At 39.5% G+C, this 27,263-nt stretch overlaps 3 protein-coding genes across 13 annotated transcripts in view; 1 reads left to right on the forward strand and 2 right to left on the reverse strand.

Moving 5' to 3' along the window:
• The window catches only part of LOC122837646 (amyloid-beta A4 precursor protein-binding family B member 2), a 44,161-nt gene extending 41,751 nt beyond the window's left edge, over window positions 1-2,410 (reverse strand). For 2 of the 4 annotated variants that reach the window (XM_044128143.1, XM_044128140.1), the window contains exon 1: window positions 2,061-2,409. The gene's annotated coding sequence lies outside the window, so the exon portion shown is untranslated. Of the gene's footprint in view, window positions 1-1,886; window positions 1,970-2,060 lie in introns of those variants that run through there. The other 2 variants (XM_044128142.1, XM_044128141.1) reach the window with 2 other exon arrangements.
• Window positions 2,411-2,986: 576 nt separating this feature from the next.
• dele1 (DAP3 binding cell death enhancer 1) lies at window positions 2,987-9,380 on the reverse strand. Of its 6 annotated transcripts, none has more exons than XM_044128147.1 (12): window positions 9,153-9,380; window positions 7,994-8,111; window positions 7,456-7,552; window positions 6,967-7,111; window positions 6,614-6,787; window positions 6,431-6,498; window positions 6,236-6,326; window positions 5,995-6,137; window positions 5,196-5,354; window positions 4,293-4,385; window positions 3,826-3,952; window positions 2,987-3,722 (listed from the first exon to the last, which is right to left on the reverse strand). In XM_044128147.1, the coding sequence occupies exons 1-12, from the start codon at window positions 9,181-9,183 to the stop codon at window positions 3,499-3,501; spliced, it is 1,470 nt and encodes a 489-aa protein (XP_043984082.1). In that variant the 5' UTR covers window positions 9,184-9,380; the 3' UTR covers window positions 2,987-3,498. The 6 variants fall into 6 exon arrangements, with proteins under 6 accessions (XP_043984082.1, XP_043984080.1, XP_043984081.1 ...); XM_044128145.1 differs by having other exon boundaries at window positions 3,826-3,982; XM_044128146.1 differs by having other exon boundaries at window positions 6,614-6,790.
• A 2,886-nt stretch (window positions 9,381-12,266) lies between these two features.
• Window positions 12,267-26,682, forward strand: bicc2 (bicaudal C homolog 2). 3 transcript variants are annotated; one of them, XM_044128150.1, is made up of 19 exons: window positions 12,285-12,565; window positions 14,684-14,727; window positions 15,009-15,078; window positions 15,219-15,298; window positions 16,192-16,353; window positions 16,946-16,999; window positions 17,193-17,408; window positions 17,498-17,749; window positions 17,872-18,003; window positions 18,332-18,521; window positions 19,358-19,491; window positions 19,585-19,793; window positions 20,467-20,572; window positions 21,030-21,069; window positions 22,991-23,154; window positions 23,550-23,751; window positions 23,820-23,983; window positions 24,175-24,274; window positions 24,354-26,682. In XM_044128150.1, the coding sequence occupies exons 1-19, from the start codon at window positions 12,325-12,327 to the stop codon at window positions 24,482-24,484; spliced, it is 2,691 nt and encodes an 896-aa protein (XP_043984085.1). In that variant the 5' UTR covers window positions 12,285-12,324; the 3' UTR covers window positions 24,485-26,682. The 3 variants fall into 3 exon arrangements, with proteins under 3 accessions (XP_043984087.1, XP_043984085.1, XP_043984086.1); XM_044128151.1 differs by having other exon boundaries at window positions 20,467-20,566; XM_044128152.1 differs by lacking the exon at window positions 16,946-16,999 and having other exon boundaries at window positions 12,267-12,565.
• The last annotated feature ends 581 nt before the right edge of the window (window positions 26,683-27,263 follow it).

Here is a 27,263-nt window from a genome sequence, read left to right on the forward strand (position 1 = left end):
AAAGCCCGCAACACCCAGCCTCTGTTCTCACTGGCCATCGCTGCTTTCACAGATTGGTACAAATTTAGCTACAAAACTATGGTTGGGAAAACCCAGCATACCTTCACTCACAAATCAATATTCTCAACAATAACCATTCTCACTTTAATTAATAAATTTATCACTTAATTAAAAAACAGCCAACCTGGAGGAGCTGCAGAGATCTACTGTCAGGACAACTATTAGTTGTGCTCTTCACAAACCTGACTTTTAAAGAAGTGTGAGAAGTGAAAAGAAAGCCATAAGAAGGAGCTTACATGAAACATCCAACATGAAACAGTTGGTCTGGTAAGACAAGGATAATACTGAACTGTTACTACCTGCAGGAAAACTGACACCAGCCCCTCCCTGAACATAGTGTCTCCACAGTAAAACACATAATGCTGTGGAGGTGCTTTCTTTAAAAGGGTTAAGGAAACTGATCAATCTTAATGGGAAAATGGATTAATCCTGAAATAAAACATATTAGAGGGCACAAAAGACTGGATGCTGGGAATGAAGGTTCACGTTTTAGCAGAACAACAACCCCAAACATAAAGCCAGAGGTATGGAATGGTTTAGATCAAAGCATATTATTCAGTGAGAATGTGGAGACAAATCTAATACAGAATATGTGGCAGGTTATGAAAGTGAGTACAACAGAAAACAAGTTATTTCACAAAGAATGGACAAACATATCAGTCACCATTTGTGTAAAGTTTGTACAATAATAATTCATTATAATTAGAGACTGCAGGTTCTATAATTGGATATGCCAGAGGGCCTGACAACAAATGCATGCAAATATTTTTAGATTTTCTTTTTCATGTAAATTTGAAAATCTAATTTTCTTTCCACTTCACACTTACACAGTATTGTGTGATGGTTGGACACTTAAAAGCTCAGTAAATTATATTTAGGTTTTTAGTAGCAGCTTGACAAATTTCTAAAAGTTCTCAAGAGTTTTGGTAAAGTGACACTGTATACAGTAAATTCCGCAAACCCGACGCAAAATGTTAGTAAAAACTATTGTAGCTTCACATTGTTAGTGATCAGGTGGACAAACTGCATCATCGACACACAAACAGCAGCCTTTTCCGCCTGAAACCCTCCCCTCTCCGATGCAAGCAGTTCTCTCGTAGTTACGGGCTAAGTGGGGCAGAGACAGGATGCAGGGAGAGGAGGAGAAAGGAGGGTTATTACAGGGAGAAAGGGAGCAGAATGACACAGCAGTTCGCAGGACAGTGGGACACAGTCAACACAAAGAGGCTGTTGTGATTCCTGCAAAGTCGTCCTCAATAAATCTGCTGTGCATCATGTCAGGGGAAGTTATTCAGGAGAAGGAAAGATGTTAGAATCTCTGAACATCATCTCAGTCTGAGTTTAAATAAACTGTAACGTACATTTGAATTTGAGTTTATAAGGAAATCCCCCCACCTTTCTCACAAATGTACTTGAAAAGACAAAATGCAATATTTTTGACATACAATTTCTACCATCGTCTCCATAACCGTGGAGAAAAACATCAGAATCTTCTGTTGATTCCTAATCAATTTGCACACGAGAGTGTTTTAACCTGAAGATTTCATTAGCTAATTTCAAAAACAGATTTTCTGGATTAATCATAACACATTTAACAGGAAACCAGCTAGTTATGACGTGTCTACTCCCTCAACTGAGCTGCTCTGCTTCTGGGAACAGAAAAAAGAAAAAAGAAGTGCAACAGATGAAAGCACAAGCTGGGGAGAAATTGAACTTGCAAAAGTCGATGATGTCATGGGTGGAGTATTCCTGCGCCTGCTTTTCTTGCAGCCTCCGTAAACTCCTTCCTTAATAAACCAGGGACAGCCTGATCGAATCTCGCGTACCTAAAATGTCAGGAATTAAAAGTAGATGTGGTGTTGTAGCAAAATCTAGGGTCTAATTTTCAGGAGAGACGCAGCAGATCTTTCGCATCTCTTTTCTCTCTTCAGCCCCGTCACCACCGCCGCACTGGGAGGGGAGTGCATCCCAGTTAAGAGCATCTATTTACATCCACTCACCGCTTCGCTCAGCTGTCCGCGCCTCCCTTCCCTTCTCACGACGACGAGACACAAAGTAGTGGGCCGGTGTCAAGCGCTGCTTTTAAGTGTCAGTCCTGCCCGTAGCGTTGAGCCGGGCCGCCCGCATCACATCATCCCTCCTCCCTCACCAACCCCGCGGCTCGCTGCGCTGCTGGCGGCCGAGCTGTGCGCTCTCTCTCTGCGCCAGATGATCCCCGGAGCTGCGCGGCGTGGCGCTGTGGAGCCCTCTCCGTCTCTCTCTCAGCGCAGCCGGCCAATAGGAAGACGCTGGGAGCACGAAGCGGAGGGACTCAGCCGTAATAATAAATCTACCGGAGTTAGTTTGCAACTCAGGTAATGAAATCACACATCATCGGGCTGTTACATCACGCAGCATACTGAACACACACGGCTGCTCTTAAAGAGCCAGGCAAGAATTAAACTCTTCTTGTTCCAAGGCTCCAACACATTTTCGTTTTTAGATTGCCATTTAGTTTCCAAAATTGTCAGTGAACATTTTACAGCGAAGAAATATTTTTTTCAATTAATTTATAGAGGAATAGATGTATGATTTGACACTATAGAAACAGTATTGTAAAATAAAAGGTAGTTTACATTAATGTCAAATTGTGAGGCCTAGTTTGTTCATCCATCCATTGTCTTCTGGTACCCAGCGCCTGTGGTCATTGGGTGAGAGGCTGGGCAGGTCACTAGTCCATCACAGGAAAAACAAGCATGTACACTCACTCATAGCAAAAATAAAATTTAGATTAACTGTTTCAATTAATTAAAAGTAAAGTCATATTTTTGGATGGGTACTTTGGTGTGGGTACCAATTACCCAAAGAGAACCCTTGCATGCACAGAGACTATTTAAGTTTAATCAAATTAGAAATCAGAGACTTTCACAGAAAGTCTGAAACTGGATTTTTTTTTATTTTTAAAAAGTTTATTTTACTTAAAAATGTGCATTTCACAGAGTAAACATCCTCCTCAAAATTAACACTGGCACAGCTAGTTAGCAAGTTTGGCTGAGGGAACAATTCTGAAAGGGTTGCTTTACAATAAGACACATTAACCACAAAGGTTACGGGTTGAAATGTGACACTGATACAACACAGCGGAGATAAGCATTATTCCTGGTAATTGTAGTTCTTTTGAAGAGATTAATCTACTTGTGCGTTAGCGGAGAAACCCAACCAAAGGCAATCTGAAGGGCACATCAGAGAACAAATAAAGACATTCACAGCCTAAAAAAACTAGAGCTTTTTCATTGTCAGGTTGTTTTCTAACCATCTTTCAGACATAAACGAAACAAAAAAAACCCCACATATTCAGACCTCACAATATATAGACACAAAACACAGACCCTTTCAGAGATGCCACATTCAAACTGAAATACATTCCTCGTACATGTAGCTTTTTTTTTCTTATGCCACCTATCCTATTCCTACTGTCCACTGGCAAACTCTCCGTTCTGTGCCGGGCGGATGGAGGTGAACAGGTGTGGAGGATAGTGGCGGAGGTGCGCAGAGGCTGCCGGTGCTCCACGAGTGAGGGAGGAGACTGGACTGGGCATGATGGACCAGAGAAGAAAGCGGCTGGCGCCAGCTGTTGGCCACAGAGAAGCAGGGAGCTGATCGGATGGAGCGCATCGCTACATCTACGTCATCAAGTGTGAGAATTAATACATAAAAACAGCCATTAACAGCAATCATACATCAACAAGTAGCAATACACGTTTCCTATTGATCAGTTGAACCTACCCCCGTATGAATTATCATGAGGCGCCAGTAAGCTCTTTGCTTGCTTGTTTCCTGCTTGTGCGGCTCGCTTGTAAAAATCCACTGCCGTCTTTAAATTCTGCTGCACCTCGATGCCGCTTTCGTAACACTGACCCAACAAGAACAGAGCAGAGTTGTCCTGAGCACAAAAACAGAGTTTAAGTTTTATAAGTTTCATTTTGGTCCAGATTTCATGAGTTATTTGCATTGCAGCCACAATTTTAAATGAACCAACACAGTGAAATCCTGCAAGAGTAGTAATAATAGCGAAAGTAAAAGTACATAAACAAAGCTGTAGAAGAAAGTTGTACAAAATCCTAATAAAGTAACATGTCTGTAGTAAACTTTTCTAATGCAGCCTGGTTCAGATAATACACCAGGTTGGGGAGGGCAATGTCTCAGTAAAAGCGATAAACATATATGGTGGAATTATCTAGAAGGGGACTCACTCCACTCTCTGCTGCCATCTTCAGGTACTGAATGGATTTGCGCACATTTTTGGCAGGATGCTGAGAGTAAAAAGAGGCCAGGCAGATCTGAGCCTAAATAACAGAAAAGGAAAACGGTTGCGTTAAAGCACAGGTGTCAAACTCCAGTCCTGGAGGGGCACTGCCCTGTAACTTTTAGATGTGCCTCTGCTGCATGAATAGAATAGAATAAGTAGGTCATTAGTAAGGAAAACTGATCTACACAAGGAGGAGGTAATTAAGCCATTTCAGTGTGCCACAGTGTTTTGTACCTGTGGCACATTTAAAAACTGCAGGACATGTGGCCCTTGAGGACTGGAGTTTCACACCCCTGTGTTAAGGAGTTCTTGTCTTATTATGTTTATAGAATAATTAAGTCCGGACAAGCTGCCATCATAAAAAAAAAAAAAAATGTTTTTATTCTGTGATCCCAACATTTTTCTTAATTATTCAAACTTATGAGCATAATATGGTTAATTGCGATGTTTATAATTCTCTTAGTCAAGTTACATAACCAAAGATTTATAAACAAACAAAAAAAGAAATTCATGAAATTTGGGCTTTTTTTTAATGCTTTTAAGTTAATCATTTTTGTTTTTCACAACCAAAAGAAAAAGCAAAAATGATCCAACCTGCCACAATGGTGTGACCGAGCACACATTAAATCAACATAGAATAAAATGAATTAATTGTCTTAGTTATATTATCTACTGCTGTGCTGCTCCAAAAAAGGCACCATTTTAATGAAAACATTCAGTAAATCTAAAGGACAAGAGTATAAAGTAGGTTATTCATTAATTATTTAACAGTATTTCAATACTGTAGTTGCAAAGACTATCACAGAAAGAGTTTGAACTTTTAAAGAATCCCTGTCTTGATTTTTACCTTTGTGAGCCCGGCTGTAGCTGCTTCTTCCAGTAACTGAATGGCTGTGTTCACCTCCTCTGTACTCTGATGCCCCCTGCTGGCTAGCAACAGCTTTGCATAACGATACTGAGCTTGTTTATGGCCACTGATGGCCGCAAGCTTGTAGTAGTGAAGAGCCTTACAGAGAAAAGACAAACACTTAAAATATTAAAATCAGGTTCAAAAGGAATAATTCAATATAAAAATAAATACATTAATACACAGACGTACGTTCAGATTATATGTAATCAAAAATATTAATGTAAATATGATCTGTGTTGGGATAAGTGTCAACTGTAAAAAGAGAAACTAAGGGCTTAAACAAATGGGGGGGAGAAAAAAAATTTGTTAATAAAACCAAAAAAGGTGCACATGTGTAAGTAACCTTATTGAATTTTTTTTTAAAACAAAACCGTTTTTAAGGAATAGAAGAATGCCTAAGCATTAACATCCTTCACATTAATGAAACAAATTCATCTAATGTGATGTATATCAGAGATAAAAACTAACATTTTACTCAGTTCTAGAATATGCATCAGCTCTGACTGGACTCTATATTATAGATAACATGCACATTGACTCTGCAATAAATAAGTTTAGGATTTGACACAGAACATCTGGTATATTAATATTTTAAGAACTGCATTTCTGGTTTTTCTTATGGTCATCTATGACATAGGCATGATTTAATTGAGATTATAAACAATTATTTTTGATTTTTCGCTAATCTTACTGTGTCAAGATTAGCAAGTATCATAAAAATGAACAACGGACTTACCTTCGCCTTGTTCTTGCTGACTCCTCTGCCCTTCTCATAGCACACCCCAGTGTTAAACTGCGCCTTGTTGTAGCCGTGTTGAGCTGAAGCTAGAAAGCAGCAGAAAGCTTCCTCATAGTTTTCTCTCTTGGCACTTTCTAGACCTGATGCATACGCAGAGAAAGAGAAACAAATGGACAAAGGTTTCGACACATAAAGGTTTGGGTGATATTCTGAGCTGAATTTCTCAGTAAATCTTTACCAATGATGTTCAGGATTACAGGTACGCTGGTGTCCCCCACATTTCTAAGGTTGAGCGCTGCTTCTGTCAGTCTCTCATTATGTGACACTTCCTAAAAACATATACAAAGATAAAGATACAACAATAAAAATAAGATTTCAACTCGATTGGGTCTGGTTATGAATACTTGAATAGACAATCTTTCCAAAGTTTCACCTGGTCTCTGTTATCTGTGCGTTTTTGGTTGATCTCAGTCTGCAGGGGAGAACTCAAATGTGGTTCCTCTGTGTGTCAGAGACATAACGTGTTAAACTCCATCCTCATCAAATATTGTACTAAAACATCAAGAGCAAGAGTGGCATTATTTCACAGAATCTGACATTAAAGCACAGAACAAACCAGGTGTCAGTGGATCCTTGCCCAAGAGCTCCTCCTGGTGGTCGGAGAGGGAACTGTCAGTAGTCCCACTGCTGTTGCTGCTTTGAGATGGGGACTGATCTTGATTCTGTCTCTCTGGCACAGCCTGGAGACACAAGACATTTCTTCCTCTGGGCAGGACGTCACGTCTTGATACTGCTGACAACAAACAACACTGCTGTGTTGGAATACTGATCACACAAGGGTATAGGAAAAAGGGGTTACGGGATGGAGACTGTTAAACGTCTCATGAATTTTGGCAGTGATTTCAATGTTATAATATCAGAGTTTAGTTGGTGTGGGCGTACTACTACAATGATGCCAGAAAGACTCACAGATTTCCAGCAGGACGCGGTATCCGCATTTCTGCAGGGATGGGGGAGCTGTCAGGGTTCCAGCGCTGGGACTGGGCTCGCTGCCTGAAGAAAACCTGGAGTGGATCCTTCTGCAGATCTGCATAAACAGCACGGCCACCGCTCCCTGTGGAGAAAGCCACCATCACGAGAACATCTCCACTGTGTCTGTGCCAGGAAACCCTGGAAGTATTCCAGAAGTGGTCAGCATTGTGGCACTAAGCTCAGGGGTTTTCACTTCCTGGTTTTACGTTGTTTAGTGCGATTAAAATTAGTCCTCCGATTACTGATTTCTGTCAAAGAGAAAGCTAGACTTTCAGTGTGTACACGTTTTACATCTTTCTGATAAATTACCACAAGCCAATTACTACAAACTCAATACTGGAACATATATATATATATTTTTAAACACAAACATATCTTTGAGTCGTTATTGATATCTAAAGATATCAATCTTTGCCAAAAACCTACCCATCCCACAGCATCCAGGGCTGTGTAATTTGGAAGTTCAGCATGAAACTGAAACGTCTTTTCTTTCTTCCTCCTCTTTCCATCATCCTCCTGGGATCTGCATATTAACAGAAGAAAAAAACATATGATATTTATTTATTATATATTATATTTATTACATATATATTTATTATATTATATCTGTTTATTTTAACACAACATCTGGAATTTTCAGTTTGAGCAGCCTCAGTTTATTTCTGCTTTCTGTTAACGCTGCTTATACTGAAACACACACGCCAATGATGCTGGCTGACGCAAGCAGCTAAAAATGAATCTGCATCGATGCAACAGGCTAAAGAAACTGTAACAGACAGAGAAAAAAGCTGTATCTGAGGTTTAAATTCATCCAAACCTCATGAATGAAATAACTGTACCAACAGCTTTGGAGACAAAATAGAAATGTTTAAAATGCTGAGTTATTATTTTAAAACCAATAATCTTGTCGTCAAAGCATGGACGAAGTGAAAAACTGAAACAGAAGCAATGAAGGGGAAGGCACCTGTTGTCGAAGGAGTGTCGAGAAGTAGAGAGAGCAGCTGAGCCACTGATGACCTCGTCCTCCACATGGTAGTTCTGGGGGAGTCGTAAGGTACCGCTGCCATGGTAACGATGGAGTGCTGCATGGCGGCAGAGTGGGGAAAAAAAACAGCAAGAGTTACTCAGTTAATCTCAAATATCCAGGTTTTCATTTTATAGATAAACAGCGTATTAAATCCCCAAAGCTACAACATGCACTTTGTAGTCCTAAATAATAAAACTACGAAAAAAGCCGTTAAAGCTACAATCATGTAACTTGTTCAAAAATATGCATTTCTGTAAAATGAGCTGCTATTGCTATGTGCAGAAATGTATCACTCCTGGTAAAAGCAACGGAGCCAGCAGGAGTTTGAAAAATACTTAGACTGCTAAAATCCTGACAGAATCATCATACACTGCCAAAATATTCCTTAAAACATCATTTAGGATTTGTAAAACCCTAATCATGTTTGTGAAAGTGAAACAGCAAAATTTGCAACACATTTCAGCACCTGAATCACTTTAACTCCTGTTCAGTCACAACAAAATATAAACTTATCTCAATTGATTTTCTTCTACACTAACTATAGGCTTAAGATCAATTTTGTGTCAGTAGGATTTTTTGTCTTTTAGACAAAACTTGCTCTCCATAGCTGGTCTTCATGCATCTTTGTACACTTAGTGAATTTCCTTAAAATCTACAATATGTATTTATTTAATTTGAACGTCTACCCCTGATGTTTATTATCATCACCATCTTTTCCTAAACAGACCTTCAAACCAATGTTCCTCACTCTCTTGTGCTTACCCTGCTCAGTAGCTTTTTATGTTTTTCTCTTGATAAAAAACATTGTCTTGTTCTTGCTCAGACTCCGCCTCTTAAACTGGATGGAATTTAGGATGAAATTAGGCTAAAGTCCTGAAATTAGGATTAGGATGAAATTAGGCTAAAGCAGAAAGTGAGCTTCACTGAACAAAAATAAACCTTCAAGAGGATAGAAAGCAAGGCATGACTTGCTTTAATGCAAAATAGTGCACGTCAACGTTAAAAATGCTACATAGAAACCGTAATTAGAACGAATTTACCTCTAACTAGCTATCAAAAACTTTAATTTCTCTAGGGTCAATGACATTTCTCTCACCTCTTCCGATAAAACCTTGAACTCTCCACATCCCGGTTCGTCCTTTGGTGTAGCTTTAGCTACTGGTTTATTACCGAAAACACATGTTTAATGATAAAGAATCGCTTCTGAAGCGCTTATAGCGCTGCAGTCGCTGTTTATCCCTCTTTGTTTAGTGGTAAATTTAAAAAAAAAAAAAAGCTGTCACGAGATGTGTCGGAAGACTAGCAAACCGGAAGTACGGCAGGTGACGCAACTGAAAGTTTGCTTAGTGGTGCAATGCAGAATCATTGCACCACCTATTGGTAAATCGGGGAATTTCAGCGGGAAGGAAAGCTCATGAAAATGCAAGAAATAAAAAATAAAATAAATAAAACTTAGACATTTTTTACACGGTGCAAATTAGTCAGCAAAATTAGTTGTCAAAAAATAAAAAATAAAAAAAACTTGGCAAGAGAAGTGCCAAGAAAGACACAATATCCCTGAAAGCCCCGTTGTACAGCAAATTAACTACATCTGAAAGGCATATTTCTTAAAAAATAAAAAAAAAGCCCTGACACAACACTTGAGAGATTATTCCTCATTCTGTTAGGGTTAGGGTTCATCTACTGTTTGATAAAGTCTCTATGACGCTAAACCTCTTTGGAAATCATCTCTTTTGAAATATATTTGCTGAATTGAAGAAATGTTTTAAATACTCCCTATTTCTTCATTTGTTTTACTTATGAGGACCAGACAAATATAAAAATAACTTGCAAAATGAATCTAATGTTTGATAAGCATTTCAATATATTGTCTTCAAGCTAGATTAGAAGTAAACAGAAAAACCCACAAAAGTTAATAAATAGCATGTTTATTCATAGTTTTCACAAAAGCTATAGTTGTATACAGAAAACTGATAACTTACAAACACAACTCAAACAATGTTTTAAACCGTAGCCCTACTCCAATCCTTACAACCTGTAAAAATATGTGACATAAAAGTTGTCATTAGTCATGTCACAATGCTTTTTCATGGAATATTTTTTTAATATTTATAACCAAAATTAGAAAACAATCCTAAAGTAGGTTTATTGACATGAAATTAAGGATATCTTAGTCTGGAGATATCTTTTTTATGGTATTTAAAAGTGCATAGGTGATGTAACCACCACTATTCGAGTTCAGTCAAAAAAATTGTCCAAAATATTAAGAAAACTTTCAATTTCTATCTTATTATTTTGAAGAATTTAGTTAGAATATTTTTTGTTGTATGATGGATATTTGCAGCCCCAAATGTCCAATCCAAACTAACATGTAGATGGGAATATGCATTTTGATTCCCTTTTTTACAATGTTCCATCGTTATTGATAAAAATAGTAAGACCAGTCATCACTATCTCTAAAAGTCTGATTATGAATAAATTCCCACTGGCTTGCCAAAAGCATTAAACTTTTCTTCTGAATCTGCTGACTCACAGACCCTCAGGATGCAACGATGCTTATTTCGGAAGATTTTCTTTGCAGATAAAAAGATCAATGAAGTGGGGTATAATTAAAAAGATTCATTTCTGGATTTATTCATTTCAGGCTTGAGGCTCACCAGTTGTTTTTCTTTGCCCATCTGGGTGATTAAAAATGTGATGCAGTCTCCAACATCTTACTGGAACCGCAGAGTCTTCCAGTCAAATGGGCCTGAACAAAACAGGATGGCACAGAGGATGAGATATGCCCTTGTGATGTCAGGTCCAACTTGGAGTGACTCACTCCTTGCCCTGTTGCCATGGTGATACAATCATCAGGTCTTACACTTCCTCCTCGGGCGAATTGCCTGCAGTAGAATGTAATGTTAGCAGGGTCTCTGCACTGCCAGAAACTGTTTACTGGTCTGCCTGAGGCTATATTTGTCAAAGCAATATGGAAAACATCGGCCTGAGCTGAAAAGGGACTCCCACCAGAGCTGACTAATTGAGCAGTTTGTTTTTGCTCCTACTTCATGTTGTGTTTGACAGTTTTACAAATTTAAAACAGCAAAGGGACTCAAAAAGCACTAAGGCATTTCTGAAATCTTGTTTTGCTCTTATGCATTCCCAGTTCATCAGCACAGTCCTAACTTTGAACTCCTCTACTGTTTTCATCAAAGAAGCAACTTGACAAAGTATAGTAGAGAGCCACAACTTTTTCTCTGACATATTTGAAAGGTGCTCCAGGTGAAAATGCAAATGTCCCTTGTATTCCCTCCTGACTTCTTGCAGAATAATTTCACAGTTACAAGCACACTACAAAACTAAATTCCGTCTCACTACAACCATGCAGTTTTAACCATTTGCAGCAACAATAATGTCACACATATTCTGGGTAGTGTCTCTACTGGTGTGGTATATCTGAAAATTTTCACTGACCTTTTCAAAATTCTTCCAGTGGATTCAGATTTGATGGAGAGAGCATCTGAGAAAATCTACTTTTAAATCTTGACATTTTCCCAAAGTTTTGTTGCATTGCATTTTATCTTGGTTGTATGAGGCTTATTTTGAGAACTTCATCACATCCCTTTGCAATTATGTGCTGTTTATTGTAACATGATCAATAAACCCAGATTACCCCTTTATATAACTTTAAAGTTTACTTTGTGTTGTGTAGGTGAAATTCCGGGTTCCTTGTACAGTACACCTCTTTGCTTCTCTTCACTCAGATTTCTGACATATCCAGTTTTCTATTAAGAAGGGGAGGGATGCAGACAACAGCAGAGGGCCAGTGGTTAGCTGGATGAATGTTTTGCTAGCTGTGTGTACTGCTGTGAAGATGATTTTCATTATGTGTGTGATTGGCTCTGTGAGCTAGCACGTCAGTATACATTCAGATCCTCTGTAGGAGTGAACTTTGGGCTACTTTGGATTTAGCAAGAACTGAATGACTCTAGATTTCAGAAAAGATGTTGCTCAAGTAATTGAAGTAAGTTATTTAAAGCATCTTTGCAGTTAAAGCTATGGCAACAAATTATTCAATGTCTTAAACAGGCTGAAAGGGGTGAGGAAGACTTCAATCTTCCTACCAAATTTAGGGAAAGGAGGCGGGTGGTCAAAGAAAAGACAGTGGGAGGAGGGCTGATTCTGGCCTCTGCCCCCCTTTTTCTCTCACTTGGGCTGTCTCCTTGGTCACACACATGCACAAACACTGACAAGGGCTAAGTCCTGCTACGACTGCCACCAACATCATGGAGAAAAGCTCCCCTGTTCCTTTGGACATCACAGGGCCTCAGCAGCCCAAACTGGAAACTAGTTCAGAACTGGACTCAACAGCAGAGATTGACCCCAGAGAGCAAAAGGAGGATGAGGAAGAGGAGAAAGAAGTACAAAGCTTGACTGGAGAGGATGCAAAAAGGCAAAGCTTGGATCCAGAGTGGGTGGAGGAGAGGTTCAGGATTGACAGGAAGAAGCTTGAAACCATGCTGTATGGTGAGTGAGATAGCTTTCTTGGTTCTCTCATAATCTTTACATCTTCATGTTCTGCCTTAGAAGCAACAGATTGTTCCTTTTGATGCCTATCGCAGTCCTCCTCTGCATCAGCACTTGTTATCTACCTGAACCAGCGTCGCCGCCTCCAGCTGCTTGTTGTTGCCATCAGTAGCTGCCATGCATTAAACTCCAGTTGCTGTAGCTTTGTGATTTATGACCTGCGTTGGCTTATGAATTCAGAAGCCCCTTTTCACTTTTTATCCTTTCTGCCTGGGAAGTGGAGGCAACTGCTCCTGTTAGTTATCGCCTCTTGGCAGCTTTCTGACAAATGCCTCCCTCATGTCATTGTGGAAACTCTTTGACTTGCTCACAGCAGCCAGAGATTATGTTTGCTCATGATGGTGAGGCTCTTAAAACAATTCGACTCCAATAACTGTAGCTTGTTTGTAACGTGTTTGCAGCTTGGATGGTGTGTGTCTGTTTGAGCACTGGCCAGGCTATAAGGGATGTTTCTCATGCTTTTCTGTCACATTGCAATTCACCTTGAATTATAGTGTCTTCTTGCCACAGTCATTTTTTGCTTTCTAAAACTGGGGGGTGTTTACATCAGGACATGCCACTAATGTGATTTGCTGTCTAAAGCCTGATTTGTAGTTGTCTTCCTGATGTGCAACTTTCTCTCTCCACCTCACTCTGTTCTCTTCCCATTCCTCAGCTCTGGCCTGTGTAACCCATAGCGATGACAAGGCGAGGGAGGGGGAGTGTTTCTAAAGCTCCCCTTGAATCCTGTAAATGTCACCAAGGAGCGATGGCCTTTTAAACTTGGATATATTTCCAGCAACCTCTTGTTCCACTTGCTTGGCAAAGTTTCAACAATGTTGACTTTGTACACGTGTTATGTTCTAAAAAGTTCCCCTGTGAACAGAACAACAAAACATGGCAACCAATTCACCTTCTCATAAACTAGTTTGCAGTGTTATGTCCTCACTTTGCTCAGTTTAAGAAGAAACTGCAGTTTAAATTTTAAGTGTTTTCATTAACTCAATTTTGGAACTCATATAATGTAACTTTATTGCAGGCAGAGTAATATGTGTATGTTTAAATTGTCAATTTGAATGGTTTACAGGTACACAAAACCCCCAAATCAGTTCCTCAAAAAAACAGTAAGGCCAATGGAAAAAAAAAAAATACAGAAATGTTAAAACCATGCTATGATATATCACTGGACATGCTGCTTACTTGACTTATGTTTAACAGACAGGTCTAAACACCCTGCACAATGAGAGAAAGCTACAAAAATTAGCTGGAATCCAAGTTCATTACTGGAAAGTTAAGTGGAAGAAAGAGGGTGGTAGAATAAAAAAAGGTGAAAGACTTTAAAGCAAAAAAAAAATCTCAAGATATGCTCTGCTCTGAATTATTGAAAGAAATCAATTTAACAAGTATTTACAACACTCATCTGCATGCTGTCTTGTTAGGTTTGTCTTTCTGACTGAAAACATATGAAAAAGTCATCAAATTTAAATCCTTCTCAAAAAACAAAGCCGTTGACATATCACTCCAACTCTTATAATCTCTGACAAGCTTTTTTGCAAATGTCAACTGGTATTGGAATGGTTTATATTTGATGAGCTTTAATTATTTGAGGTTAGAAGGCCTCCTTACAATCACCCTAATCATCACTCATCCACAGACTCAAGCCAGAACTCTGGCTTAGCCACTCCAAAATTTTTATATTTCTAGAGAGCAGTAACAAAAACTGCCAGAGGTATGAAAAATGGTAGTTAGAGCTCAGCACAAACAACACAAAAAACTCATACCCTGATCAGCAGGCATCTGGGAGTGCTTTGCCCCAGGGCACATCAACATGCAGCGGGGAAGAAGCTGGAATAGAACCCCCAAGTTTCCAATTCCAGGATAAGTACTCTTCCCACTGAGTCACAGCAACTCAAAGTCTGGAGGCAAAATACACTATCATGAAGAAGCAAAACATTTTTTCCTTTTATGTTTCATTTCATTCACTCAATAATAAATTGAGAGATTTATTATTCCCTCAATTTTGAAAAGTATTTCTTAAAGAAATCCTATAAACTAAAAATGTTATCCGTGTCTTTTCAGCTCCAGAACAAGGAGGAGAGACAGGAGAAAAGTTTTTCGAGCGAGTGAGTCAATCTTCTTTGAAAGCTCTTTTATTACTAAGCCGATAAAAACACTCACCATCTCACAGATCACTGAAAATATCTAGTTTCAATATTTGCCCCAAACTCTGCATCTACGCTTTATATTTTTTTAATAGAGGCGATAATTGCACCCTTTCAAATGCAAATGTGCCTTTGTGTTCTCGGAATGGAGCAATCTTCTGTCTGCGTGACTGTGTGTAGGTGTGCTCCCTCATTACGCATACAATGAGTGTCTGCTTTGCTTCTCGTGTAATCTCTCACAGGTAATGAGAGAAACTAGCACTCAGGTGAAATGGCCATCCAAACTAAAGATTGGAGCCAAGTCAAAGAAAGGTGCCAAAGTCTTTATGCTCTATTCAAACAAGAGATTTCTTTTTCCTGTCATGCTCTTTACTCCTCCACTCTAATCACCGTTGCACTATTTTACTGCATTACATGCAAATGTGTGAGAACAGTTTGTGATTTCCAACTAGACCCTCACGTGAAGGTGGAAGGGAAGAGAACCGACGTTATGGCAGCCAAAAGGAAGATACTAGAAGTGCTGGAAACCAAGGTAACAGCTGTCAACAATGCAGAGATGAGGCACAACATTATGACCACTTGCCTTAAAGTGCTGTTTTGCAGCAAAACAGACAGCCATCACTCTTCAGAGGATAGACTTAACTAACTGTTGAAGGCGTGCTGTGGTGATTAATGGTGAAATACAGTAAAGACCAAAAGTACAGACTCTAATTGGATTCAATTAGAAGGTGTGTCCAAACTTTTGGTCTGTACTGTATATCAGATTGATTCAACATAATTACATACCAACATTTATTAAAGCACTAATATGCCCCACATTTAGGTAAATGGTACGTATCGAAATAAAATCTGCCTGGATAGAGTGCCCCAGGTTTTCAATACCCAAAGCATCAGAGTGAATTGTTCCCATATTCCCCTCTTGGTACCACATGTTTCCCAGGTAAAAGAGGTACATGCACCCAGTCATCCATGAGATGTAAAAGAAAATTTGATTTATTAGACTTGGCAGGCTTGCTTCATTGCCCCTTGATTTATTTTTATTGCTCATTTGATAATTTTGGGATCACAGCACAGCCTCCCTGACTGGTCTGCAGCCATGCAGCTCCGTCTGCAATAAACTGTGGTGCAGTGTGTATTTTGACACCTTTCAATCAGAAGGACCATTAACTTCTTCAGTAATTTTAGCTACAGCAGGTTCTCTGTTGGATCGACCAAATGGTTTTATTCGTTTGATGCTTAATATGTCCCACTCTAACAGGTGTCACAAGAAAGAGATAATCAGTGATATTTACTTAAATTATTGGTGATCGTAATGTTATGCGGGAGTGATGGCAAATGCATTAAAGTTTCTTTGTTTCAAAAGTGAAATTTTCTATCTTTCTGCTTCAAAGTGAGTATGTAGTCCCTGGATTGTGTGAATAACAGGTGAACAAGGTGACTCTGAAGATGGACGTGGCTTTCACAGAGCACTCCCATGTCATTGGAAAAGGAGGTGGGAACATAAAGAAGGTGATGGAAGTCACATGCTGCCACATCCACTTCCCCGACTCCAATCGTCACAACGCTGCAGGAGAGAAGAGCAATCAGGTTGAAAGACAGCATCTATTGTCCTGTTCAATAAGTTGGAATATAAATGGAAAGTTCATTTATTTCAGGCAACTCACTACACACATTATACAGATTAAGTACCCACGGACTGATGCTTTCAAACCTTTCCATATTTTAGTTGTGTTGTTTTTATGCTTAACATGTTTAATATTACTCTATTATTTTATATATATTATTAATTAATTAACTTTTTTAATACAAAAAAGCAGGCTTAATGAAAAGCATGTTGCTTAAGAGTTGAAATTTTCTAAAGGTACTTTTAATCTGACAAAAGGCTCATCAGAACAGATACTTTTACTGATTTATTGACAGTGCTAAGACCCTCCTCCTGGCTCTGATTGGTAGTTTCTGACTGAGCTTGTATTACTACAGATGACAGAAGAAAAACAGAAAAAAGGCAGAGAAGCTTGATTTTTTTCACCGATTGTCAGTCTTATGTTACACTGTCACGACATAGTGATAGTCTTAACATATATGTAAAAAACATGTTTTTATAATATAGCTAAATACCGCAGCTTTAAAGGTAACTAGAAATAAATTCAGTTTTGGCTGTCGGCCTTATTTTTTCCAGGTTTCTATTGCTGGCCCCATAGAAGGGGTGGAAGAAGCCAGGAGGAGGATAAGAGTGAGTAGTCAATCTGAGCTGGGACTTTATCTCAGCACTCACTTCTTTCCTGCTGTCAGATGCGTGGATCAATACTACAATCAATGGGATGACAAGAACAAATAATTCTGCCTATTTGTCCAAATGCCAACCTTTCACTGCAGTCTGTCTTGGGTTTACACTCAATTTTTCCTTTGACTTCATCACACTGTAGGACCTTCAGCCTCTCTCTCTGACCTTTGACCTGCCAGTCAGCCTGGCACCCCAGGCTCTGCCAGATGCAGGCTCCCCACTCATCCAACAGGTGGCGCAGACTTTGGGGGTCAGTGTGGGTTTCAGGGCTGTGCTGCCACTGCCTCAAGCCCAGACAGCCTTTTATGGAAGCTCCTGCACAGTTTGGGGACTGCAAGGCAACGCAGCTGCTGTCAAGGTTACTTTCACCAAGACCGCTCAAATATTTGACGAATCTTGTGTCTGTCCATGTTATAATTTTGGTGTATATATATTGTCGCCTGACAGAAGGCGACGTGCATCATGATGGAGCTCCTGCTTGGGTCAGAGGCCTCAGGGGCGATCGTGAGCAGCCAGCTGGATGTCACTGCTCAGCAGCATCTCTTCCTGCTGGGAGAAAATGGTGCAAACTTTCTAAGTGTTATGCACAAGACCCAGACCCAGATCATCCTGCCAGACCTTAGTGCCCCTCAGAGTCCCCCTTCATTGCTCATTCAGGGCAGCCCTGACGGAGTGTGTCTCGCTCGTCAACAGCTCATGGTACACATGCCTTTTGTTGTTTCAGTCGCACGTTGCTTCCGATTCTGCCACCAGAAAAGTCACAGATGTTTTTTGTGTTTTGCTTTTTCTATTTATTGTGAAATACATGCGGACACATCTAGGATTGCCTACCAGTGTGTTTGATGTTTGACATTCGGGAAGACGGGGAGGGAGGCCCTTCCAAACTGGCTCAGATGATGCAAAACCTCGGAGTCTTCATTAGCATCAAGCCCAAAGCGAAACAGACAAGCAAGGTCTGTGTCATCCAAATGAATATGCGCTATTTTCCATGAGACACCATTAAAAATAATAAAATGAAATAGCCTAATTCAGTTTTTTCGTTGGCTCTCAGCTCCATCTGTTTAAATCTTAATTCGGTCTAGGACAAGACTGTTTATTGTGCTCATTTCATAAGGGCTGTTTGACAAAAAGATATTTATTTGAAATTTCTTTCTTTCTTTTTTTTTGTAAAATCCCATCTGTTTAAATTCAGGTGTAAATTAATTCACCACATTAGATCCATCTGCTGCAGCGGGCAGAATACTGATGAGGGAAAAATCTGTGTTGATGTATATTTATCAGTCAGTGGTGGTGAAGGGTCTGGAAAGGAACATCTCCTGCATTTATGAAGCCCGGCGTCTGCTCCTGGGACTCGATTCCTCTGAGACTGCGAAGATAACTACAGTGAACCCTGACCTCATGTCACCTGGTGGCAGACTGGCAAACTACTGGCTCGACATGTTGCTGCAGCAGCTTGCTCTCTCTGAACAGGGTATGATAATGTGGATATGAGTGGATGTCCATCCATCTAAACTTAGCTTCAACCGTAAATTATTATAACTTCAGAAACCAGTGGGTTACTTACAGGCACAAAACAGGAAAAAAAAAGAAAAAAAAAGTGATGCCTTGAAGAAGTTTCTTATTGCTTATTTGCATTCCATTTTACTATTGCCTTGTAAAATGCAGTGGAAGAAAATATTGCAGTTCACCACAGCGGTGAGCTGCTGTGGTGACTCATACTGAATCCAAAATTGAAATTGGAGCTTCAGATTAGCTCTAATTTATAGGGCAGTTTTACAATTTCTAAGAGATTTTGACTGCATTTTGGTCATTTGGTGTTTCTGGCTGTAGGTGAGTTAGTGGGAAGATACAATCTGGCTTAGCCAGGTCATAATTCATGCAAAAACCACCACTGTTCAATCAAATAGGTCTGCAGAGCTAACTTATTTGATAGAAACAAAATATAACAACATTAAAATATGATACAGATTTAATAAAGAACTGAGACAACCAGTGAAAATGTGAATGACATGGCTGTGTTATCATGAACCATGGTTTCCAAAACTTGGATGAAAAAAGTTGAAATATACGAATGCATAAAAAGATACTCCAATATGACTATTGTGGATTAATAACCATAACTAAGCGTTAGCTAATGACTGAATGAATCCCATCCCAGGAAGTCTGAGGCTGAGTTAATTGAAGTTTTGCACCTGCAAACATGTCCATCTAGAACAGAAATCCCTCACTAAGGAATTCTTTGTGCAGTGGCACAGCTTGGCCACACTGAAATAATGCAATATGCATGTTTCTCACCTTCCTGATTAGGCTCTGCACCTGTTCAAACCACAGAGGTGCTGACTGGAACTAAATCCCACCTGTCAGCTCCACCAGGCCTCACTTCTCCAACAGACGAGGGAAGGACAGGACTGAAGGGAACAGACAGTTGGCAACTGGAAAAGGTGAGTCACTGTTGTGTTAAAAAGGCTTCAAGGTTGAAAATCGACCGAAAGATCTCTACAGAATACAAAATGTATTCTTAACCTTTCCTATAGATCCTTGAAAGTGAGAATCAGTCTGACCAATCTGAGGAGGAGAGCACTGAGGTTGTGAGGATGTCATCATCTGAGGTGTGGAAAGCAGGAAACAACAATATCAGCAGGGTGGGTCTGACTGGTAGGAGGGGGAGTCTCCAAGGTCCAGAAATCAGCAAAATACACAGCCAGGGCAGACGGCATTCCACAGGGCAGGCGCTGACATACAGGTGAGCCCTCAGCAGTAGTACACCAGCATCTGTTTCATTTATCCTCAGTGTTTTCATAACCAAGATTTAAAAAGTGGAACTCTAATTAGTATTAAACAAGTAATAAATTATAGATCATCTGGTCAACCTTGTGAAAATCAAGATGTTGTTTCCAGATGGACGATGATTCATCACTGAAAGGTTATATTTTACCGAGTGCAGCATGATTAACATAGGCACACATATATTAGGTCTGCTTTTCTTTAGTACAGGGGGGAGTTGAATGTTTTGGATGGTAGAGGGAGGAAAATACCGAACAGTACAGGTGGGAGAGGTTTACTTTATAGCTGAACCTTGACCCTTGACATTCATCTAGATGATCTGTGAAGGCCATCTACTTTGGCTTCACTAGATTTCATTTAGGGATTCCATAGTGAAGGTTGAAAAAAAAAAAACAGCCCAATACTTCTGAAAATTTTCTTTGCAAATTAACGAACAACCTTGTATCATCTTCCTTCCACTTCACAACTTTGTGTTGGTCAATCAGATGCTTTCAGGTTCCATAGCACTTGAACTTTTTGACAAAGCAGTATGAATGCCTGTGCAATACACACAAATTATCAACCATCAGATGTTCCGTGAATTTTCACTCGTGTCTGTGCATGTGTGTGTGTGTGTGTCCTGAACGTGTCAGGTTGGTGAACGCAGAGACAGAGCGAGGGTGGAGTGAGCGAAGGAACATCCTGAGGAGAGATGCTCCTCGGGCTCAAAATGTTCACGCTGACTCATCTAAGGTCGGGGTGAGAAAAAGCAGAAACTGCAGCCTTTTTTCAACATCAACAACTTATGAGTAACACTCTGTGGACCAACAATCAAATCTCCCTTAGCCCTGTGGCACAGAAGATGAAAGAGAAGAGACTTTTTATGCCTACAGACGTTGATGAAATAAACTGAAAAAAGCAGGAACATCTCAGCCACACTGCTATGCCGTTTGTTGGTTTTCACATTCTTGATCAGCTTGGAATTTGATTTGAGAATTGATTTTTGTGTTTGTTTCCTTCCCCTCCTGTTTGTCATCTCTCTCAAATGTTATAGTGCAGTAAGTTAACAAGTGTACCGCCACAGCAGCAGGAAGTTTCATGCCAGTGCTTATTTCTCCAGCAAATTAGGTTCCTGCTGTCTATCCTCAGCAAGCGAAGAGGAAAAATCAATTTCATGGATTATTTACCTTTTTTATTTGCCGTTTGTGCTTTGTAGGATTATGACTATGAGAAGAAGAAACTGATGGCAACAAGAGGTTAGTGCTTTCAAACTATTTTTGCTTTAATTTCTCAGAAATATTTTTGCAGCTAGACAGTTTTAGTATTTGCCGTTCAGTTAAAAAGATTGTGCAGGCGACATATTATTGCACAGGTGAGAGGGGGATTTCTGTGGAAAAGAGTTTTCGAGATTTTAAAATAAGGCAAAATTATTTGGAAATTTATAAGCAGCTCATATTAGCGATGAGCACAATTAGCGCAGGATATTTTGTAGTTTGATAGAAGAGTTACAATTAAAAGGTAACAGCAGAAGACTTGTCCATCCAACCTTATATATTTGAACCAGAAAATGGTGCCACACATTATGAATGAACACATCTTGTAAACAAGGCCTCGACACAGATGAGTAAGCTAACGCTAGCTCAAAGAAAGTCATAAATGTATTTGGATCATGTACCTTCCCAAGACAAAAATACCAAAAACAATGGCAAACTGTTTATGTGTTAATAATATTCAAAACATCAAGTGTTTTGTCCTCCATGAGCTAAAAGCTAGCACACAGTACTAGCATACGCAGAAGATACCATGCTACTGCTATCAAAACAGTGGCTAAGACATGATGTCAACACAACACACAATAAATTTGTGTCTAAAATAATTTTTTTTAATTTTTTTATTTTAGTGTTATTTGTAGCTCACCACACGCTGTCTGTCGTTTCCAAAGACAGAATTAGCCTCTCAATCAGATTAAAATCTTTCAAGAAGTTTGTTTTGGTAGGCCCTACTGGCTAGTTGCTGAAGCACTCATCCTTGAAGTGCTTCATGCAAGAGGGCTTTTTCATCTAATGTGGGTACAACTCCAAGAAAAATCAAATTTAATCAGGCACTTTGAAGAGGTTCTAATGATGGGTAGCACTGAATTACTCTTGTCTGCACTCCTGAGACTACAAGTACACAACAAAATATATTTAATGGCTAAATATGTGAATTTTGTGACATGTCTTATAATATAAACTCATTTTATGTGGTTTGATGTACAAATGTGGTTCTGAGGATTGTTTTGAATTAGGCAAAAAAAAAAAAAAAACAGTATTAGTTCATCTGAGAACATAATGGAAGTAACATACTGATATTTTAAATAGAGGGAGTGATTTCATAGAGGAAGCTCATTTCAGAATTGCTTACTGCCAGGACAACTGATACAGAGGATTTGTTTATAGGCTGCACAGTGCCAAAGTTATAATAGAGAAGTAGTTTCACTCCCATTTAATTCCCATGAGCTGGACACACAACACAGACACCACACACATGGACCCAATCATGCTTGCATATACACAATCATATTTACCAGTAAGGAGATACATTGCCTCATCCGTCATGCCGAATGAGAGATCCAGGCTCGTTCTGCAGCCAATTGGTACCAATTCCCTCTGTGTTGTTTTATAGGAATATGAATTAGCAGTTTGAATGGGCCATCTGCCTCACAGTCATTAGGAACATCCATGCTGGTGTATGAATGGGGCATTTAGTCACACTGATATGCGTGTGCACATACAAATACTGTTCCAACAGTTATAATCATGTTCATCTTTCACTTTGTGTGAAGTGATGATGCAATTTCTGAACCAGACTCAAATGTTGAGGAAACCCATTGTTTGTCACAGGCAATTTTGGTGAAAACTAACTGGGCTGAATTTAGGTAATTTTGAAAAGAATTAATTTTTTTATAGTAGATATTTATATTTATAATATTAATTAGTACTATTTCTCTACAGGACCACAGTTTTCTGCAAATGTTGCATTCAATTCTCCTCTTAACATTGCGATATCTTAAAATTCATCCTGTGATAAGCTACATCCAGAGACAAGCAGTAAATTAGCATAGATCTGCTTTGTTTTGTCTTTGACTTAGTGATCTTAATTTTCCCTCCTGCATTTTGTGTTGTGTTGGATTAACAGCCATGCAGAGGAAACCGGTAGTCACAGAGGTTCGGACACCCACAGACACCTGGAGTGGGCTCGGATTTTCCAAGTCTATGCCAGCTGAAGCTATCAAGGATCTCCGTAGCATCAGCCGACGCAGCTACAAACCTTACCTGAGTGCCAACACCAATCAGCAGCAGGTGCAAAAAGACATAGAAGCTAATTTTAAATGAATGCAAATATATCATCAAAAAGATGTACTGGCTAATGCTTATATTTGGGGTAATGCTGGTCATCACTGGATCTTAATTTTAGACCTTATCAACTAAGTCCCCATAAGCCCATATCATAAAACTTCTATAAGATCTGTAAGGCTGTTTAATAATTCGTCCACCACAGGTTGTAGAGTAAGACTAATACATGGCAAATCCATATCTTAATACTGGCAAAATGTGGCAAAAACTATACAGGCCTATGTCATAAAAATATCACCAAATGTTGTACGTACACTAGTCATGATAGTTTAGCTCATCATTCAGCTCATCATTCAGAAACAGGAGGCATGTCCCATTAATGTCAATATTTCTTTTCATAGTCTTGGGCTACTCAGAAGGGAAAAATGTGTCTTGGTAGCGACTCTGAGAACTGGAGGGACAGACGCGGATCCACATCTCAGATTGTCTCCTCGTCTTCCCCCTCCTCATCGTCTCCGTCCTCCCCCTCCACACCTCCACCTGGCTTCCCTTCCTTTTCTGTGTTTTCATCCTCACTGAACAGAAGCAGAAATGACAAGTCATGTAAGTTACACCTGCTTTTGAAGTCTGGCAAATTTTGCTGGCTCTTAAACTCCACTTTTGACATCCAGACGAAAACTCTGTTGGCGGATGTTTCTTCGAAGATGCGTACTCTGCGAGGAGGGAGTCAACCTGCATCCAGCGAAGCCCTTCCCCCCTTGTGACAGATGACTTATCTGAGCTGCTTAGCGAACTTGGGCTAATCAAATACATTGACCTGTTTGAACAACAGGAGGTAAGGCACATGCAGAGAGTTACAACGAGAATCGCATCTCACACTGAGCTCGTTAGCACTTTCATCACAGCTCGCTGGTTGAGAGGTAGTGCAGAGAGTGACATAGATGCGCACCCTCATTATTGACCTCTGGCCTAAACCATATGAATTTTCAATAAGCATCATGATCAAAGCTTCTGTTATTCACACAGATTGACTACCAGACATTTCTCACTCTGTCTGATGAGGACCTGAAAGAAATAGGGATCTCCACTTTTGGAGCCAGACGCAAGATGATATTAGCTATCTCAGGTAGGGAACTGCTGGAGCTGTCAGTTAACAGATGCTTCTCTTTGGTTCATTTCTGAGAAAGTTTTGTTTCCTCTTCCAGAACTGAATAAGAGCAAAACGAGTCTGTCGGATGCACAACCACTGAAGCCCGGCTACCTGGAAGGTGGCGCGAGTGGTAGACTTCCACGCATCTTGGATCTGGATGTTGCAGTTCAGAGTAACCGCTGGTGAGAGGAGACGGCAAGTGGATCCGAGCTTTTAAATACATCGCAATGCAGCCAGAGGAAAAAATGCTCTCCCTGCTGTTCATTTACAAGAAACCGAGAAGTGAGACGCATCCTGTACACATTACATCCAGTGGTTTATATCAAGAACCGTATTCCAAAGCTTTTTGTGTTTTTACGCGACTCAAAACAAAGAGGAATTCCCTACAAAAGCATGGACTTCACAAAGTCTCTGCCAATTTCACTGGGAGGCTTTTGTATGTTTTGAGGTGTTATTTTTACCCATTTTTGTATGCAGCTGCAAATTGATATTTCCAAAAGGAAATGATGTTAGTGATTAAGGTAATCCTGGAGTTAAAGCATATGGGTCAATGCAATGCATGTTTTACTGAAGCATATTCATACAAAAAGCTTTGTATATGAAAGGCAAAGTTTAGCTTCATTTATTTCTTTGGCATTCAGGTTAAATAATGAACGCTTTGATGGGGCTTAGAAGTGAAAGCATGCCACTAGAGGGCAGTGGTGTCCTGCTGTCTTAATGTCTGTGCTGTGTGAAAAATTATGGATTTGTTTTTCACATTAGTATCAGCTTTACAAGCCCAGGAGGATAAGGTGTTAATTTTAAAATGTACTTCAGCAACAACAAGAACAGGAAATAGGGGGGAAAAAATCTGAAACCTCAGCTACTCCAAGTTCAGCTGATTTAATTTTAATTTATCATTAGTTATTTATCAGCATACTATTGCACCCAAGTTTGCTTTGTCAAACTAGTGTAATTTGCAAATTTGATTACTTTTTCTTGGATTTTTATGGACCCTATGCTTGCAGGCACAAGGAGGTCTTGATCTGCTCAGATGCTTCACAGGCTGGCTGGTTCAGTGGCAGCCAAGCATGAAACACAGAGAGAGACTGACAGGAAGTGTTGGGCTGTGACAGATTAGGTAGAGATGATCCCTACTTATTACAATGTCTCTGCCAATTACATAGGCAGGCTTTAAAGCACCAACCCATAAATCTGATCCTTGGGCTCCAGAGAACTGCTGGATTTTTATCCTGCCGGATAGTTAATTGTGTTCCCCTGAGGTCGCAGGTCTAAATCAGTCGCTGATCGCACGGCTAGAATGAAAACTACCAAGGAAAAAATGAGCAGCGCTTTGAACCCCGACAAGTGAGCCACTTGGACATTTCACTTGAGAAGTGGCAATCTGGGAACTTGACAAGGCTGCATGGTGGAAATGCAAAGCATCGCCCTGAGCGGAAGAGTCACAGCTTCTTTTGGGTTTTACTCAGGTCAGGTTTGTTACTCAAAAAAACCCAAACATATTTTATATATTTTTTTAGGTTATGTGATCTTAAATGTGCCATAACTTTCACACGTTTTTGTCTACGTAAAGTTTTCTTAAAAGATCTAAAAGTTTGAAACATACTGAACTGTTATTGTACACACAATAATGTGTTCTGCATAACATAAAAAAAATTATATTATAAATGAAATATGTCCAATAAAGATGTAGATGCTCATTTAGGTGAAACAATAAAAGACGGCGTCCCAAAGGACCCAAATGTAGGACAACATTGGATGAGATTCATTAAACTGAAAAGAGTGGACTTCTCCTTAGCTACTAAAACAGTATTATCTATTCAAAACACTTTCTCTCACGGGATAATTAGACAAATCTGGTGCCACTTCAAGGGAAAGAGCAAAAGGTTGCGAGTCAGAGAATACCCCTCAGTTCATGCACTGGTCTTGAGAGAAGTTTTGAGCAGACCAACATCTGTACCATTTAGACGACTGCTCTCAGACGTAAGGAATGTTTTAGAGGTCTTAATGTGATTACTATTACATTATGGAATTTATCTAATGGTAATCAAGAGAAGAAAAAAATAGATTTTTTTTAGGCAAACTTTTGCTTTTTCATATAGAAAATCTGTCAGTGTGTTTGTTGCTGTGTTCTCTGAGAGCTTTAAGGAGAATGTAAAAGCTCGTTGATTAACCCCTTAAAGCCATAGAAACCATGGATGTGTGTTATATCTTCTTGTAAATTTCTGAATGACTTGTTGCGTTTCATGTACAATAACCAAACAGCTATGAACAAGAAAATGATGGTTGTAGGTTGGAGATGACCTTTGTGAGAATTAAAGGAGTTTATAGCTTTCCTCTCATATGTAAGTGCTGATGTTCATGAAACAACCTGACTGAAACCTTATGTCTCGACTTCTTTCTCTTCAAGGGACATATTGCCAACAAAGTTATCATATGAGCTCATATTCAAACTAAAGACTTCACAATCGTTGGTTTTGTTTGTCGTGGCTGAAGGAGACTGATATCCTTTTTTAGACTTCAACTGAATGCCTGACAACCTTGTTTGGATTTTTTAAATGTTACAAATATTTGAATATCAGACAGACGTAATTATAACTGGGCTATAACTGAGCTACAAGCCCATCATGATTAAGTGGAAATGTTTAAAAAAAAAGAAAAAGAATTCTAGGCGTTGACCTCCTTAAAGTGCAAATCTACTTAATAACAATAACAGAAGAAGACCAACTCCCATTAAAACTAACAACACTGTCAAAGTATCCCCCGTCTCCATAGGTTTTGGGATTGTTTGGAGGATCCACCCAGCAAGTGGGCCATGTGTGGACAATAACGAAGGAGCTAATAGAGAAATGAAACAGAGCAACGAAGCACCCTGAGGATAAAACATAACCACATATTCCCCTTACTGTGATGAAGATGGAACTCACTCCAGGAAAGTGAGGAGAGCAGGAAGAGAAAATAGAAA

Source organism: Gambusia affinis, linkage group LG09 (genome assembly GCF_019740435.1).
Source record: "Gambusia affinis linkage group LG09, SWU_Gaff_1.0, whole genome shotgun sequence".
NCBI lineage: Eukaryota > Metazoa > Chordata > Actinopteri > Cyprinodontiformes > Poeciliidae > Gambusia > Gambusia affinis.

Coding starts and splice junctions, on each gene's coding strand:
- dele1 (XM_044128144.1), bottom strand. CDS start 9,183: ATGTGGAGAGTTCAAGGTTTTATCGGAAGAG. Junction 6,791..6,966: donor CCGCGTCCTGCTGGAAATCT/GTGAGTCTTTCT, acceptor GTTTGTTGTCAG/CAGTATCAAGACGTGACGTC. Junction 5,355..5,994: donor TCAGCAAGAACAAGGCGAAG/GTAAGTCCGTTG, acceptor TTTCTCTGTAAG/GCTCTTCACTACTACAAGCT.
- bicc2 (XM_044128150.1), top strand. CDS start 12,325: ATGGAGAAAAGCTCCCCTGTTCCTTTGGACATCACAGGGCCTCAGCAG. Junction 19,794..20,466: donor GGGCAGGCGCTGACATACAG/GTGAGCCCTCAG, acceptor TGAACGTGTCAG/GTTGGTGAACGCAGAGACAG. Junction 24,275..24,353: donor GATGATATTAGCTATCTCAG/GTAGGGAACTGC, acceptor TTCCTCTTCCAG/AACTGAATAAGAGCAAAACG.